Source organism: Micropterus salmoides, unplaced genomic scaffold (genome assembly GCF_014851395.1).
Source record: "Micropterus salmoides isolate LMB-PRFRI ecotype aquatic unplaced genomic scaffold, ASM1485139v1 Ms_hic_scaffold_19, whole genome shotgun sequence".
NCBI lineage: Eukaryota > Metazoa > Chordata > Actinopteri > Centrarchiformes > Centrarchidae > Micropterus > Micropterus salmoides.
In genome coordinates, this window is record NW_024041039.1 from 6,993,711 (window position 1) to 7,008,003 (window position 14,293).

Below are 14,293 nucleotides of genomic sequence, written 5' to 3' on the forward strand. Positions count from 1 at the left end.
CGATCTTCATATAGGATGAAATTAATATTTACTTTGGTTGAAATAAAGCCTTTCTTTTAAGGTCTATCCTATTTTCCCTGTAATTAAAACCAAATTACATACTCATTTGCATGAAGCTTCCTGGGAAATTAAGGAGCAGTAAAATGAGGCATTACCCTCTTCTCTGCTGTGGTAACAAGTAAATGGATTGGATTCTTTTTTGTAATCTATAATGTCTATTCATCAGTTGACTTGACTCATTGAACCCATCATACCTCTGTGTAAGAACCTTTCTGCAGTGTTTGCTTTTGCGGCCCTGGGATCAGCATCTCTTGAGTCAAACCCATTGATTGTACATAAAGTGTTTACTTTTAAGTGTGCACAGATCTCTCTATGCATTTCTTAATGCCGGTTACCAAGTTCTTGTCCTGTTTGTTCCAATCAAATTGCTCTTGCTGGTGTAGAAAAACGCTTTGCAAAAACACTGCAGCATACTATTTAAGCCTCTGATTAAGTTGCACCAGATATTTGCGTAACCACCACCCTCCCAGGCTGGATTCATAGGTTGCAACCTATGAAAGGAGAAAAACAGAAGCATAAATCTGAAGTCTGCTCACGTAATGTTACAGTCAGTGTACTCAACCACTTAAGCATATGTAGTAATCTTCATCAGACTTCGAAAGGCAACATTTTAAATAACAGGCTCTCTGGAGCAGAGCATCTTTACATTTGATTTTAACCTTCATTTAGTCGTGCACATTACACTGTGGCCCCTCCAGTAGATGAGATGGGGATTAATAATCTGGTTTAGTAGTTTGGTAATTTAGTCTCCGGCTGGTACGTCCTTTTTTTTTTTTTTTTTCTTCTAGATGGCACAGCAGAGAACAATTTTCATTTTATTTAACCTGACAGGTCAATTAAGTATAAATTGTTGCTCACAGCCATTGGCAGAGAAGCCACTCAAGGGCTCATAGTTAGGAATTAAAATATAGGCAAATAACCGTGGAGAGAACCAGGGCCTCAGGAATTAGCTAAATTAACTATTGAACCTTGCAGAGGGGTTGTAGGTGTTATAAATTAAAACTTTTGGAAAGGCTGGACCTTACTCACCAAATAACAAACTTACTTTTACCAATCACTCATTTATTCATGATGGTGTGTTAACGTTGCTACCTGTGTTTCATAGGACAGTAATTGATTGATTTAATTGGAAACTCGCTGATTACAAGCTCTCTTTCTGCACAAATACACTGTTTATACTGCTATACAAATGTGTTTAAGTTCTGCAGCTTAAAAAAACAAAAACTAAAAAACAACAGTTATGTGATCTCAAATTACAAAGACAGTCTTGTGACAGTGGAAAACACATTGGTTACATTGATTGCATGTTATACGGTTGCCTTACCTGTAGTTAGCCCTTCCAGTTCACTCAACTCAAATCTTTTTTTCCTCACAAACCAAAACTGAGTTTCTGCTTCAAGGAAAATTGTTTCATATTTGGTATATTTGCTTTCTTGCCTAGAGTTAGACGTGATAGTCGATGGCATTCTCATGTCTGTGTATTTACTATAGAGATAAAAGCTGGGAGGCTATTAGGTTAGCTTTAGAATAAAGAGTTGAAGCGGGGGGAACAACTTGTGGCTCTGTCTAAAGCTCAATAATTAACATGATGTATTGTTTAATTGTATGTTTGTTTAATTCATACATACATAAACAGTAATGTAAAAAAAAAAGACAATTTGTGGTTTTAACAGTCAAGTCTTTGACCTACATGTATATGTATTTTAACATTTAGGACAAAACCTGGCAGTTTCCTTATTTCCAATTTCGGTGCTATGCTAACTGCCTACTTAACGTGTGGATGGCTCTCGCCAAAGTGTTGAAATATTCATTCAATGTAGGAGATTCTGTCATACAACTTGGTTTTACTCGTGTGATAGTCCACTGTTACTGTTGTTCTGACTTTGGAAACACCAGCGGCTCTGTTTTTACAACACAGGTGGATTTTAAAAAGACAAACTATTGGTTTTCAAAAACAGTACTAGTGCCAGACTTCACAGGGATAAATGTCCTGAGTTGTTTTCCAACTGGTGTTGTGTGTTTTGCTGCAGCGGAGAACTGCTCTGGGTATAGAACATGTGGCCAGTGTCTGGACCAGCCGGGCTGTGGTTGGTGCACCGACCCCAATAACACAGGCAAAGGTCAGTGCATCGAGGGCTCATATCGTGGGCCCTTTCAGACCTCGGTCCCGGCTCCATCCACCCTCCCTGGCCTGCCCGCCAGCCCCCAGCCGGCCCTCAATGCCAGCATGTGCCCCAGCGATGCCAAATACAACTGGTCCTTCATCCATTGCCCAGGTAGGCAGGAATTACCTCTTTGTTTTGTTAACATAACCTTTTTGAAATACTAATTCATATCAATGTGTTGTATAAATGCTATAATACTTAATGATGGAATTACACCTAATTTATTTTTACTTGCTACTCTATACACTGATCAGCCATAACATTATGACCACGGACAGGTAAAGTGATGAAAACTGATTATCTTGTTGCCATGGCACCTGTCAGTGGGTGGGATTTATTTGGCAGCAAGTTTTTTGTCCTCAAAGTTGATGAGTTAGAAGCAGGAAAAATGGACAAGCTGAAGGATTTGAGCGACTTTGCATTGGGCCAAATTATGATAGGTCAGAGCATCTCCAAATCTGCAGCTCTTGTGGGGTGTTCCCGGACTGCAGTGGTCAGTAGCTTTCAAAAGTGGTCCAAGGAAGGAAAAGCAGAAAACTGGTGATAGGGTCATGGACGGCCAAAGCTCATTGATGCATGTAGGGAGTGAAGGCTGGCCCGTGTGGTCCGGTCCAACAAACGGGCTACTTGAAGGTCAGATTGCTGAAAAAGTGAATGCTGGTTCTGATAGAAAGATGTCAGAACACACAGGGCATCACAATGGAGTCCGTGTCTCGACTGGTCAGGGCTGTTTTAGCAGCAAAAGGGGGACCACGCATCAGCTATAACATTATGACCATTTTATATATATTTTACACCATGCCACTGCCTCTTGCTGCGACCTGTGCAATGTTCCATATTGATTACATCTGTACATAAAAGGTGTATATAGTGTTCATGTAACTCTTCTAATCGGTTTTAGTTTAATGTGTATTTTCTTATCTGATGTGTTGTATCTGGAGCTCCTGTAACAAGTGAATTTCCCCAGTGTGGGATCAGTAAAGTATCTTATCTTAAGTTTACTTGTCATGGTAAGTACAAAGGTGGGAAAAAAAATAGTAGTCTTATGTTTTTTTTTATAGCTCTGAAGGAGCTTTGCTGTTTGCAAAAGTAAATGTCATTTTTCAAAAGTGTAATTTGGTATTGCACTTTTATAAAGATGAGGAACTCACAAGAGACAGATAAAAAAATAAAATAAAAGCGTAGTCAGAACTCACCTGGTAGCGTAAACCTTTTTAAGGCTGAGTCCTTACCACAGGCTTGGTTTGTTTTCCAACCCGGGGCCCTGTCCCTGCATGTCATGTCATCTTTTTATTATTTTTTTTATGTAATTATAATTTTTTTTAAGTCAGCAAGATACCACAACTTTTAGTCTTTAGTGTGTGTGTGTGTGTGTGTGTGTGTGTGTCATGCTCCAAAAACACTGGATCCTGCACTTCCATAATTCAACTCAATAGTGTCTTTCTTTAGACTCCCTCTTCCCTCTCAGTGCCCACCTCTAAGTCTAAAGCCTAAGCTGAGATAACCCATCAGACACAATTTGGATTGCTCCCTTCAGAGCCAAAGAAAACCTTTTTACAACCGTTTTCTCTGGCTGATGGTACTCCTTCTGAAGAGTAAATTGATCCTTGTGTACAATCATGGAAGATCCTACCTCACTGTCTAACAACCAAAATATCTGAAAATTTTTACCCAGTTGTTTCACTCATTCATCATAATCAAAAACTAACCTGCACTGGCTATGTAGTAAATCTTGACAAATAAACCTGGCAGGCATAGCGAATATCAAAGTAACATTATTTGTCAAATGAGGTCCTGACATGCATCACCAGTGGACAGTACAGATCCTACACTGCTCAGCACTTTCTGTACTTGCAAATTAACAAACTAATTCATTAAAATTTTGGCCTGTGGCTGTTTATTAAAGACGTTTTTTTTTTGTTTGTTTTTTTTGTTAGTTTTTTTAGCGTGTGGTGTTCAGTATGTGCTTTGTTCACTCTTTGGCAGCTTGTCAGTGTAACGGTCACAGCCAGTGCGTCAACGAGAGTGTGTGCGAGAAGTGCGAGGACCTGACAACCGGCCGACACTGCGAGAGCTGCATCTCCGGCTTCTACGGAGATCCGACCAACGGGGGCAGCTGCCAACGTGAGTATCCGTGGGCCGTTCAGTCTAGTACTAAATAAACCAGTCAGTCTTTCTGCGCACAGCTTCATTTAACTTGTCAGTATTTTACAGTTCAGTTTTTATGTCGGCCATTTTCCTTATTCCTGGCAGCACAGTAAAGCGGCCCCATGGGATATTAAAGATTTACGCCGCACTACAGCTAATACTGACAGTCAGTCAGTCAGACAACAAATCAGTTGCCCATTCCTTCGACAGCTTAATTTAGCTTACTGATATATTACAGCCACGGTCTATGTATTGTGGGGTTTTTTGTTGTGTTTTTTTTTTATTTATTTTTTTTAGCCGTAATTCCAGGTGTCCCTCTGGAATGTATATCTACTTGGTTGTACATCAATGACAGCCAATCAATAAACCAGCCTCTCTGCATATCTTCATCTTGTCAGTATTATGCATTCCTTGTTTGTGCTTCTTAATTTCATAGTGCCCCTCATGCACATTAACAGGCATGTTTAACTCCACGGCTAATCGTGACATTATTTTTTATATTTCTTTACATCAGTTTGACTCAGGAGGCATTATGAGTAAAAAGTAAAAAGTACACAATCAATACCTCCAAAAAGGAAAATAGAACACATCTTGCTCCACCAACTGTCCACAAAATCAGCAAACCTAATAGACATTTGGCATCTGTTAACTGTCACAAAAACGGTCTCTTGGGATGTAGAAAGTCACCTCTGGTGGGGAAGAAGCTGGAGCTCTATGGGAGATGCAGCGTTAAAGTTGGGTTCACAGCTATGCACAGAATTGGCTCTGGAACTCAATTTTTGTCCAGGGTCAGAGTTTGTTGTTTTCCCTCCTTGTCCTTTCCTTGGAGAATGAGACAGTGTTGCTCTGTCTGTTGTTTGTGCCCATGCAGTTAAGAGCATTTCCGAGTATCTGGCCTTTTTTGAGTCTCTGGGTGGGGTTCTGAAAAAGATTGGCTCTTGGGGTCTCATGTTGGACTTTCTAGTCAACGTCCGCATTGACAATCAGACCTAGAGGGGGGTGATAGGGAGGAACCGCCTGCCTGACATGAACCATGTTTTATTTTATTTTTTTGTTGGACTTAAAAACTAGCTTGTGCTCAAACGTGGTGCTTTATTATAGCACAAAAGTGTACCTACACACCTTTGTTCGAAGATTGATAATTGATTTTGGGTCAGATCAGATCTGTGGTTGTATGTTGAACAGAAGAGAGAAAATAAGGGACTGACTGACTTCCTGAGATGCAAGAAACATTCAGGGAAGCAGCATTGAACTGTTAAACTGCATACATGACAAACATGAAAAGGCCTTATTTAGTGCAAACATCATATTGTTTTTTTACATGTAGACTCGAGGGTAAATGTTCTTTTGAACTGAATCAAATGTACTTGATTCACAGTGTTTTTATTACTTTTGTTTGCCCCTTCTATATAACTCAATTAATTCAGTATTCTGCACCAATATGTAATTTAGAATGATAGCAGTCATTAAATGTGAAAAAAAATAACATGTTACTGCTTTGCTGAGGCACATGTTTCATGTTTGTTCAGCCTGCAAGTGTAACGGCCATGCCAGCATGTGCAACCCCAACAACGGCAAGTGCTTCTGCACCACTAAAGGCATCAAAGGAGATCGCTGCCACCTGTGAGTTTCACCTTTTTTTTCCATCCCTCTGTCCTCGTCTTTCCTCTTTCTCCTTCTTATACTTACAGTTGGACTATGTCTTCGGTTTTAGGAAACCTTGTATCTGTCATATCTTAGCCCGCTACAAGTTCTGGGTGGGAGAATATGGTTTAGTCTTTATAATTTAGGTCCATCTGTCCATTACATGCAGTATTTGTGACACCACATGCTCAGATTTTGACGGGTAATACTGGTTCTTAATGGCTTTATGTAGGACCTTCATATAGCCCATTTTTATAAATATATTTTTTAGACAGAACTCTGGAACTTATCTTGTGTTTTCACCAGAGGAACCTACGGTGCTTCTGTGCGTGGTTCTTTCTGATGGCCTAGAAATGATCAGGCAATTAATGATCAGTTTTAGTGATGGATCAAACACAAGCCTTGAGGCTGCTTAAACAATTTTTTTTATTTTCTTTACATATGTTGTGTCTTGACTATTAGAGCGATAATTCATGTAATGTTCTTTGAGGGTGAAACACAAGAATATGTTAACTTCCAAACTAGTGTAAAAAAGGGCACAATGATTTTATTTAGTAGTTGTTTTGTTGTGGTTGTAAGAATAAGGAACTGTAAAGCAATTAGCACATCACTGCTTTGGAGAAAGACATCTGTTAATCATAGAGATGTGACTTGATATAAAGATGCATTTGCCCATTTTCAAGTGCCAAAAACCCTTTTTATGTGCAAATGACTTGAAATTCAAGGATTCTTAACAAACTGAGTTTTACAAAGACCTGCAAAGTTTTAATATGTTGAGGTTTTAAGAAAAGACTCTACATCCTGCATGTCTTTTTTTTTTTTTTTTTTTTTTTTTTTTTTTTTTTGTTGGCATACTGTAGTAGCAGCTGTTCATTAGAGCTAGAGTGTCAGCACTAATCTTAACCCTGTCCTTCATTACCATAGCGCTTCCCAAAATCCATTACAAACTTGAGATACAGTTTCACAACTGAGTGGTCATCAGTATGAAAATGAGGCCATTTTTGTCTTTTTTTTCTCACGGTTTTATAAATTGAAGGTGTCGGTCTTTCACTCTTTTTGTTTTTGAAGGTCACGACTCGCACCACTTTCTACTGTGTGTTATCTCGGCTCTGTGTGATGCATTGATTTCCTTTTGCTTTATTTTTATCACCAATTAAATTATCCTTATTGACCTTTCTTCCCCTCTGTCGTCTTTTCTCCCCTCCTTGCTGTCTTTCACTCATGTTTTGCCTCATTTCCGTTTCATCTGTTCTCCACCTCTCTCCTTCAGGTGTGAAGTCGAGAATCGTTACCAAGGCAACCCCCTCAAAGGAACATGCTACTGTAAGTGGAATTCCAATTACCAACATCAGTGAAAGGTGTGGGGTAGGGATCACATTAAGAAACCACTGTGATGCCTTACTTGTCTTCCTTGTTCAGGTCAACGCCAAGACAGTTACATGGCTCTTAAATCAAAGTGGGTCTCAAGTAGTTTGATGTTTAAAGAAATAACAGCCAGAGGAGAAACAGCTTTTTTAAACAAGTCGCAGGTGCAAAGTGAGAAGCACATGAAAGTGAATTGCAGGAGAATGTAGCGGAGCGTTTGAAGGACCATATTTCTCTTTTCCCTGCTGCAGTGACAGTCATTTTGCCAGGGACAGACTGAAGTACAGGGGTGCACACTGCAGATTAGTCTCGTCTTTATTATTCTTGTCAATTGGGATTGTTTAGAATACAATAATGTAGATAGGATTGGCACATCTGTCAAACCATGGAATTTAATAACTTTGTCCTCCACAGTCCTCATTATTATCTTTTTAATATGTTTTATAATACAGAAGGCTCTAGAAATGATACTAGACCTGGTGGAGTCGATTGTCTTGTACCACTTTCAGACTGACACAACTCACATCTGCAGTCAAACTAACATTTGGTCATCAAACGGGGTTTTGTAACCCTCTTTTGATCATTCCAACGTGCTTCAGTTACTGCCCGTCTTTACTGAACAGGCATTTGCTTGAACAATGTGACTTAAATGTTGTTTATTAAAAGTAAGTAGTAATATGTCTGCATTCTTGTAATTGCAATATTATATATAAATAATCCACTAGAGCAACTTGAGGTACAACAATTAGGTTTTTGGTTACTAGATCAACAGAAAAATATTTTTGTAACTCCAGCTACTGTTGGTGACAGCAGTCACAATCACCTGCTGAGTGGTTCAACTAAATGTAGAGTGCATTGTATGTGTGTATTCTTACTGGAAGGTGGTGTTTTCCCATTTTTATCTGAGGGATCATATGTGGAACACATAGGGAAATTATTTGGTCCATGCCTGGTTCATGTATGGCTCTGTGTTATCGTGTTCTAGTGACCATGATGATCTCCAGCTGTAGTTTAATACAGACTTACACAGAGCCATATAACCCAGTCTATCATGACCTTCATCACAGACACAGGCAACTGACAACACACGCTAAAATCTTCATGTCCATCCCATAAATAAAAAGAATGGGGAACTGGATAATATCCTGCCCCAAGCGCTGTGTGAAAACATGTTCTTGTGTGACTTTCAAACTAGACTTATCGAGCTATTCTTCTTCTTCTTTTGTAATCCCCACCACACTCTCCCACACCCCCGGCTCGATCACTTCAAACAGACACGCTCCTCATCGACTACCAGTTCACCTTCAGCCTGTCGCAGGAGGACGACCGCTACTACACCGCCATCAACTTCGTGGCCACACCTGAGGAGGTATGTCTCTGACCGTGAACGCCCCACCGGCACAACAGCTGTCACTTTTATTAGGATTAAAGATTGTATAGTCAGCAGCACCAGCTGATGGTGGTGATCGTGTTTCTTATTTCTCCCCTGTCACTTATTGTCATTAAGTTTCTATTGAAGGCACTTCTCCTATTGTATCTTTACCATTTTGGTAATAATAATAACAATGATTAAAAGATAAGAGTAATAATAAGACAAGATGTGCTTTTAAACAGAAACCTATGCACAAGATCAAATATATAATTTGTCACTTTCCTGAGAAAACACTCAAATGTCCCATTTCCAGCATGGTAACAAAGCATTTTTCAGCTAATGCAAAGGGGGTTTTAATAGTTTGGCTTAATAAAAACATCCCAAACCCATGATGGAACATATCCTTTAGTTTATCTGGGTTAAAGAAAGACCAAATTTTGAGAGAAATGCTTTTTGTCGGACAGATACGCACATAGGAAAAATTCACAATGCGTAACTCACATGCACAATAATCATTATCTCCACATTAAATAAAAAAACTCTCAAAATGCTTGAGTATATTGTTTTGAAACCTTCCGTAGTAAATGAGATTTTAAAAACGAGCACCAGCCATGATGATTGGAGTGCTTCCCCTGTTGGCTCCATTACAACCATACCAGTTAACAGAAGAGAGACAGCATAACAACAAACTATTTAACAGTGTTATATCATAATAGAATATTTTAAAGTTAAGTTAGGAAAGTCCCATTGAGATGGGACCTGAGTACATAAAAAAGGTATGACTACATAATTAAAAATATTACAATATATCAAGCGACTAATGAACAATATTTACAGTAGAGCACAGGCAAAAAAGAATGTAATATATTTATGATAACAATTATAATTTATAAATAATTATCAACCAGATTGTGATTTTCCACTGACTTGACAGTAATAGTCGGTCTGCCACTGATGAGCACAGACTGAAGTGTAATGTTGCAGTATGTCGTAGCGTGAACTACATTCATCACAGTCACTCACAGATGTTTTCCCAGCAAATGAAAACTTGTCCAGTCCTGTTTACCTGGCTGCAGCATCTGGAGCTGAAACTGAAACACAAGGATCTTATTAAATACCCCAGATGGTATTTTTCCCCTGACGAAACTTTTACCAAATGGTAACAAATGCACAACTGTGATTCCTTTGTCAGCTAGAGGTGTGCAAAATTAGATGTGTATTTAAGTCGCAAGAAATTGGATTGTCTTGTAATTTTATTTTAAAAAATTTAACTTGCCTCAACTCAGGCAAAACATGGTGACTGGAGACCTTCTGGATGATGATGTAATGTGGTGTTTAGCAGTGAGCCAAACAGCAAAAGATAAGGGAATTAAGTATAACAACGAAATAGCTTAAATATAAGCGCACGCACAAAAAGATAACAATATCTACATAATACATCTTTCACAATAAGTTAAAATATTTAGAATTTTTATAATAGAGCCTCTTTAACCATTCATCAGCACTAAAGCGATTAAATGATTATTAACAAATGCTGCCTTTCAATCAGTAAGTAAACATTAATTAGGTTAGGTTTATTTATACCTTCTTGACACTATCAAAGCTGATGCATTTCACTACTGCACTTACAGTATTTTAATACATGTCGTTTTCATTATTGACTCTTGTTCAAACATTTGTTTTGCTAATTCAGCTTCCATTAGCTGTGCAAATTTGCTGAAGTCTGCAATACAGTAACTGTTTATACAGCTGTACACTGGTGTGGGGTGGTGAAAGAAACCTCTGCTCAGCGTTTACTGTAAAGGGGACCTTGCTTCTTCTTTTTTAAATTCTGGTTCATCCGTCTCCACTACACATTTATATGATATGTGAGACTTGAAGGTGACTGCATGTTTTCTGTGTCCTCTCCTCCTCCTCAGCCAAACCGGGACCTCGACATGTTCATAAATGCCTCCAAGAACTTCAACCTGAACATAACCTGGGCCACTAGCTTCACGGGTAGGACTCACCAAACACGCCAGTAGTGCTGAAACAATTAGACGATAACAGAAAATCATTCATCAAACAGAAATGCCCAAACTACCCTGGATCTAGCTTTTCAGTCTGAGGATTAGCTGCTTTTTCTTTGGTTTATGTCATTTTAAGATGTTTTAACACAAAAAACAAGATGTCAACTAGGGCTCTTTTTTTCAAATTTTTTAGACTACATAGGCCAACTAATACATATCGGCATTTAGTTAACAGATAATTGTTAGTTGTGGCTGAACAATTCACTTAATTAACTTAATTCAGTGAAACATCAGGTGGCAGCTCTTACACATCCTCTGTCCTCAGGCCAGGTGTCTTCACAGGCCTTCCCGCAGTTTAATACAGAAAGGAACAGTTGGATCAGATTCTGCTTGGCAACTTTTTTTGCCTGCATTCTTGTAATTGCATGTATACATATTGTATATATTGCATATAAAAAATAACTTGTACATTAAACTAATTACTTCTCATGTAATTAAATTGTTGGAAAATATCTTTGGTATCCTAAAATGGGGTCATGTTTGATTTGTTCATCTTGTATGGATGGAAAAAATCCTCTGTTGGAAGCTCATTGTTCTTGTTTAGGTTCATCTACTGCGAGTTTATCAGTCTGACATTGTGTTCACGTTAGCTGATTTCTGTTTGCGAAGGGGGTTGATTGGTTTCGTGCTAACCAATCAGTATTAAGTGACATATCTGTCCTGCTGATGTCATTTTCAGGCAACACAGAAGCTGTCGTAGCAGTTGCTTTATTTATTTCCAGACAATAAAATCATGTATGAAAGAAATATACCATTTAAGACTCTTACCTGTACAGCTGTGTCTATCTCAATAAAGCTTGTTGTCAATATTTTTCATGGACGAAGGTAGAACAAAGACTTCCTTATTGGCAATCCCACTTATAAAGATAAGATTGGTTAATCGTTTCTCCTACCGGGGTAATAACTGACAATGGGCACAATACCAGATGTACTTGAATTGCTGAAAAAATTGAAGATGTCTTAAACCAGGCTACTGTACTACTTTATGTACAGAGATAAACCAGTGAGCACTGTTGTTAATGTCTATCTCCCTTTTTCCCCTGTCTTTACCCCCCCTCATACTACATGCCCTTCTTCCCATTTCTTTCTCTCCATCTCCCATCTCCTCATAAACATCATCCTTCATTTTCCTTTCTCTTCTTTCCCTCCTCCATCTCTCTCTCTCTCCCGCTTTTTCTGTTCTTCTTTCTATCATTCAGCAGGCACGCAGACCGGGGAGGAGATCCCGATCGTCTCTCGGAGCAACATCAAGGAGTTCAAAGACAGCTTCTCCAACGAGAACTTTGATTTCCGCAACAACCCAAACATAACGTTCTTTGTCTACGTCAGCAACTTTACATGGCCCATTAAGATTCAAGTAAGCTTTTCTGCAATGCAAAAAAAACCAACTCTGATATAAAGTACTGTAGTTTGTGCTACAGCATCTGGACTACATGTGACTGGCACACATAATTGCATTTTAACCAATTGTAAGCTTGGCTAAAATAACTACATGCTTTAATGAGCAGAGTTATCCCATATTTAACTTCTGTGTATGTACTCTAATAAATAAACACACACATTCAGACTTTTAAGCTCAAATTCATCCTCAGCACTGCTCCATTGAATATTGTTTATTCATGTTTACCATTTTTATAATTGCTTCTTTATTTGTGTATATTGTCCACCATGTAGCAAAAGGGAGTTACAAAACTCAATTTCATTATATAACCTGTTATATTGTGACAATAAATCTACCTACCTACCTGTTCAATCAAAGTGCAGCAAAACTGGTCACTTTTCACTGAGATTGGTCAGCTTGTCTGATTTACAAGTTGCTTTTCTTCTCAATAAACCAAAAATTTAGCTGGTAAAATGGCAAACTGTAAATGTTGGCAGGCACCAGTAAAATGTGGTCAGTGGGGGGGGGGAAGAATTTCCGGGATTTGGTGTACAGGAGCTTTACTTGAGTGTTGATGTGGCTCTTTGGCAGTAGTCGTGAATAGGGCTCTGTATCTGCTTGCCTGGTAGCTACCCGTGAGTGTTTATGCAGCTGAGCTACAATCCCTGCTGCACTCGGTGAACTGCAATGCTATGTGGATGGCTGGTAGAGAGAACACTGTCCCTCAATAGTGCCCTAGCTGAACATCAGAGGCAAAGTCATGCCAACGTAATGTAATTGCTTCATTTGCAACAGAATAAAAGTCACTTCAATTCAGTCAGTTTACTCCGTGAGGATTTCTTCATAGAAAAAAAAACATAAATGTGTTAAAAAAACAAACAAAAAAAAACTAGCAGGTGTCCATAAAAATCATAAAACTGTTGTTTGGAGTCGTTGATATTCAGTATCCTATGCTCAGTTTATTAGGTACACCTAGCTACATTTCCCAACACTAGATAGAGTATAGTGTAGTAAAATGCAATACAACTCATGGACAACAAAAAACTTAATGAAGATAGTATTTATTGCATACAATTTTACAAACTAACTTCAATGGTTCCATGAAATGTTATCATCATTACTTACTTAGTGGGAAGTTCTTCCTTTCGAAACAGGATGCTGGGACAGAACATTAGACCGTGAGAGATCAATGTGATGTGTAAACCAATGGGCTTTCGTTTATGGAAATGCAAACAGCTTGATTTGATAGGATCGGCTGAAAGGTAGGATTTTCTGAAATATCTCTAATGAATTTGTTATTTGAACTTTGTAGTTACACCCGCTCGTGCAGCACGAGGCCATTGCTGAAGATGCAGTATTTAAAAATAGTAGGATAGGAATTTTAAGTACATAATTTCATGTGATCTTAAAAATATCTTTCCTGCGGTGGATTGCCATGGTATAAACATGATAATACACTCTGTAAGGTCAACAAGACTCAGCTGAGGCCTATGTCCCCTAGTACTGACAGAAATTAGCTCCTTTTGAAAAAGCACTTTTTAAGTAGGTCTGACTGAAAATAAAATAAAACTATGAACTAGATATGTTGAAATTAGATCAGGTCTAACTCTTCACACGACTACCCTACTCAAATGCATTACTACTGGTGCTTCAGAGGTGGAGAGCTATATGAAATACCCCATATAACTTTATCTTTTACTTGCATAGTTACTACATGGGTGTTTTCACAGCATCCATGCTTAGTTTGATGCAGTGAATGAATATGCTGCCAGGATAGGCTGCTGCTGGTTTGGGACTGCGAGGTGCTGCGTGGTGGGCCTGGCTTCCTGTGCACTCTGTGCAGCCTGCCCGCCTGTTTGACTGGTTGCGTCGTGCAAACTCCTTCCCCCTGCCCTCCTCCTGAAGGGGAGAAAAATCCTGCCTCCGTCTTCCATGTCCTGTCTTGTGTGAGCTTTTAGTTCTCTCAGCTTCAGAACTCCAGCTGCTGCTAGCCAGCCTCAGAAGGTCCCCAGAGCAGCTCCTCAACACAACAGAGAGCTGAGCAGAGTTGAGAGAGAGAGAGAGAGAGAGAGAGAGACCTTCCCCCTCT

At 39.0% G+C, this 14,293-nt stretch overlaps 1 protein-coding gene across 1 annotated transcript in view; it reads left to right on the forward strand.

The window, feature by feature from the left end:
• Nucleotides 1–14,293, forward strand: part of atrn (attractin) — a 134,611-nt gene that overhangs the window by 44,937 nt on the left and 75,381 nt on the right. Inside the window, 7 exon segments of the mRNA XM_038728005.1 lie at nt 2,091–2,336; nt 4,212–4,349; nt 5,903–5,996; nt 7,288–7,340; nt 8,657–8,751; nt 10,674–10,752; nt 12,023–12,180. Of these exon segments, the coding sequence (XP_038583933.1) occupies nt 2,091–2,336; nt 4,212–4,349; nt 5,903–5,996; nt 7,288–7,340; nt 8,657–8,751; nt 10,674–10,752; nt 12,023–12,180 (863 nt within the window).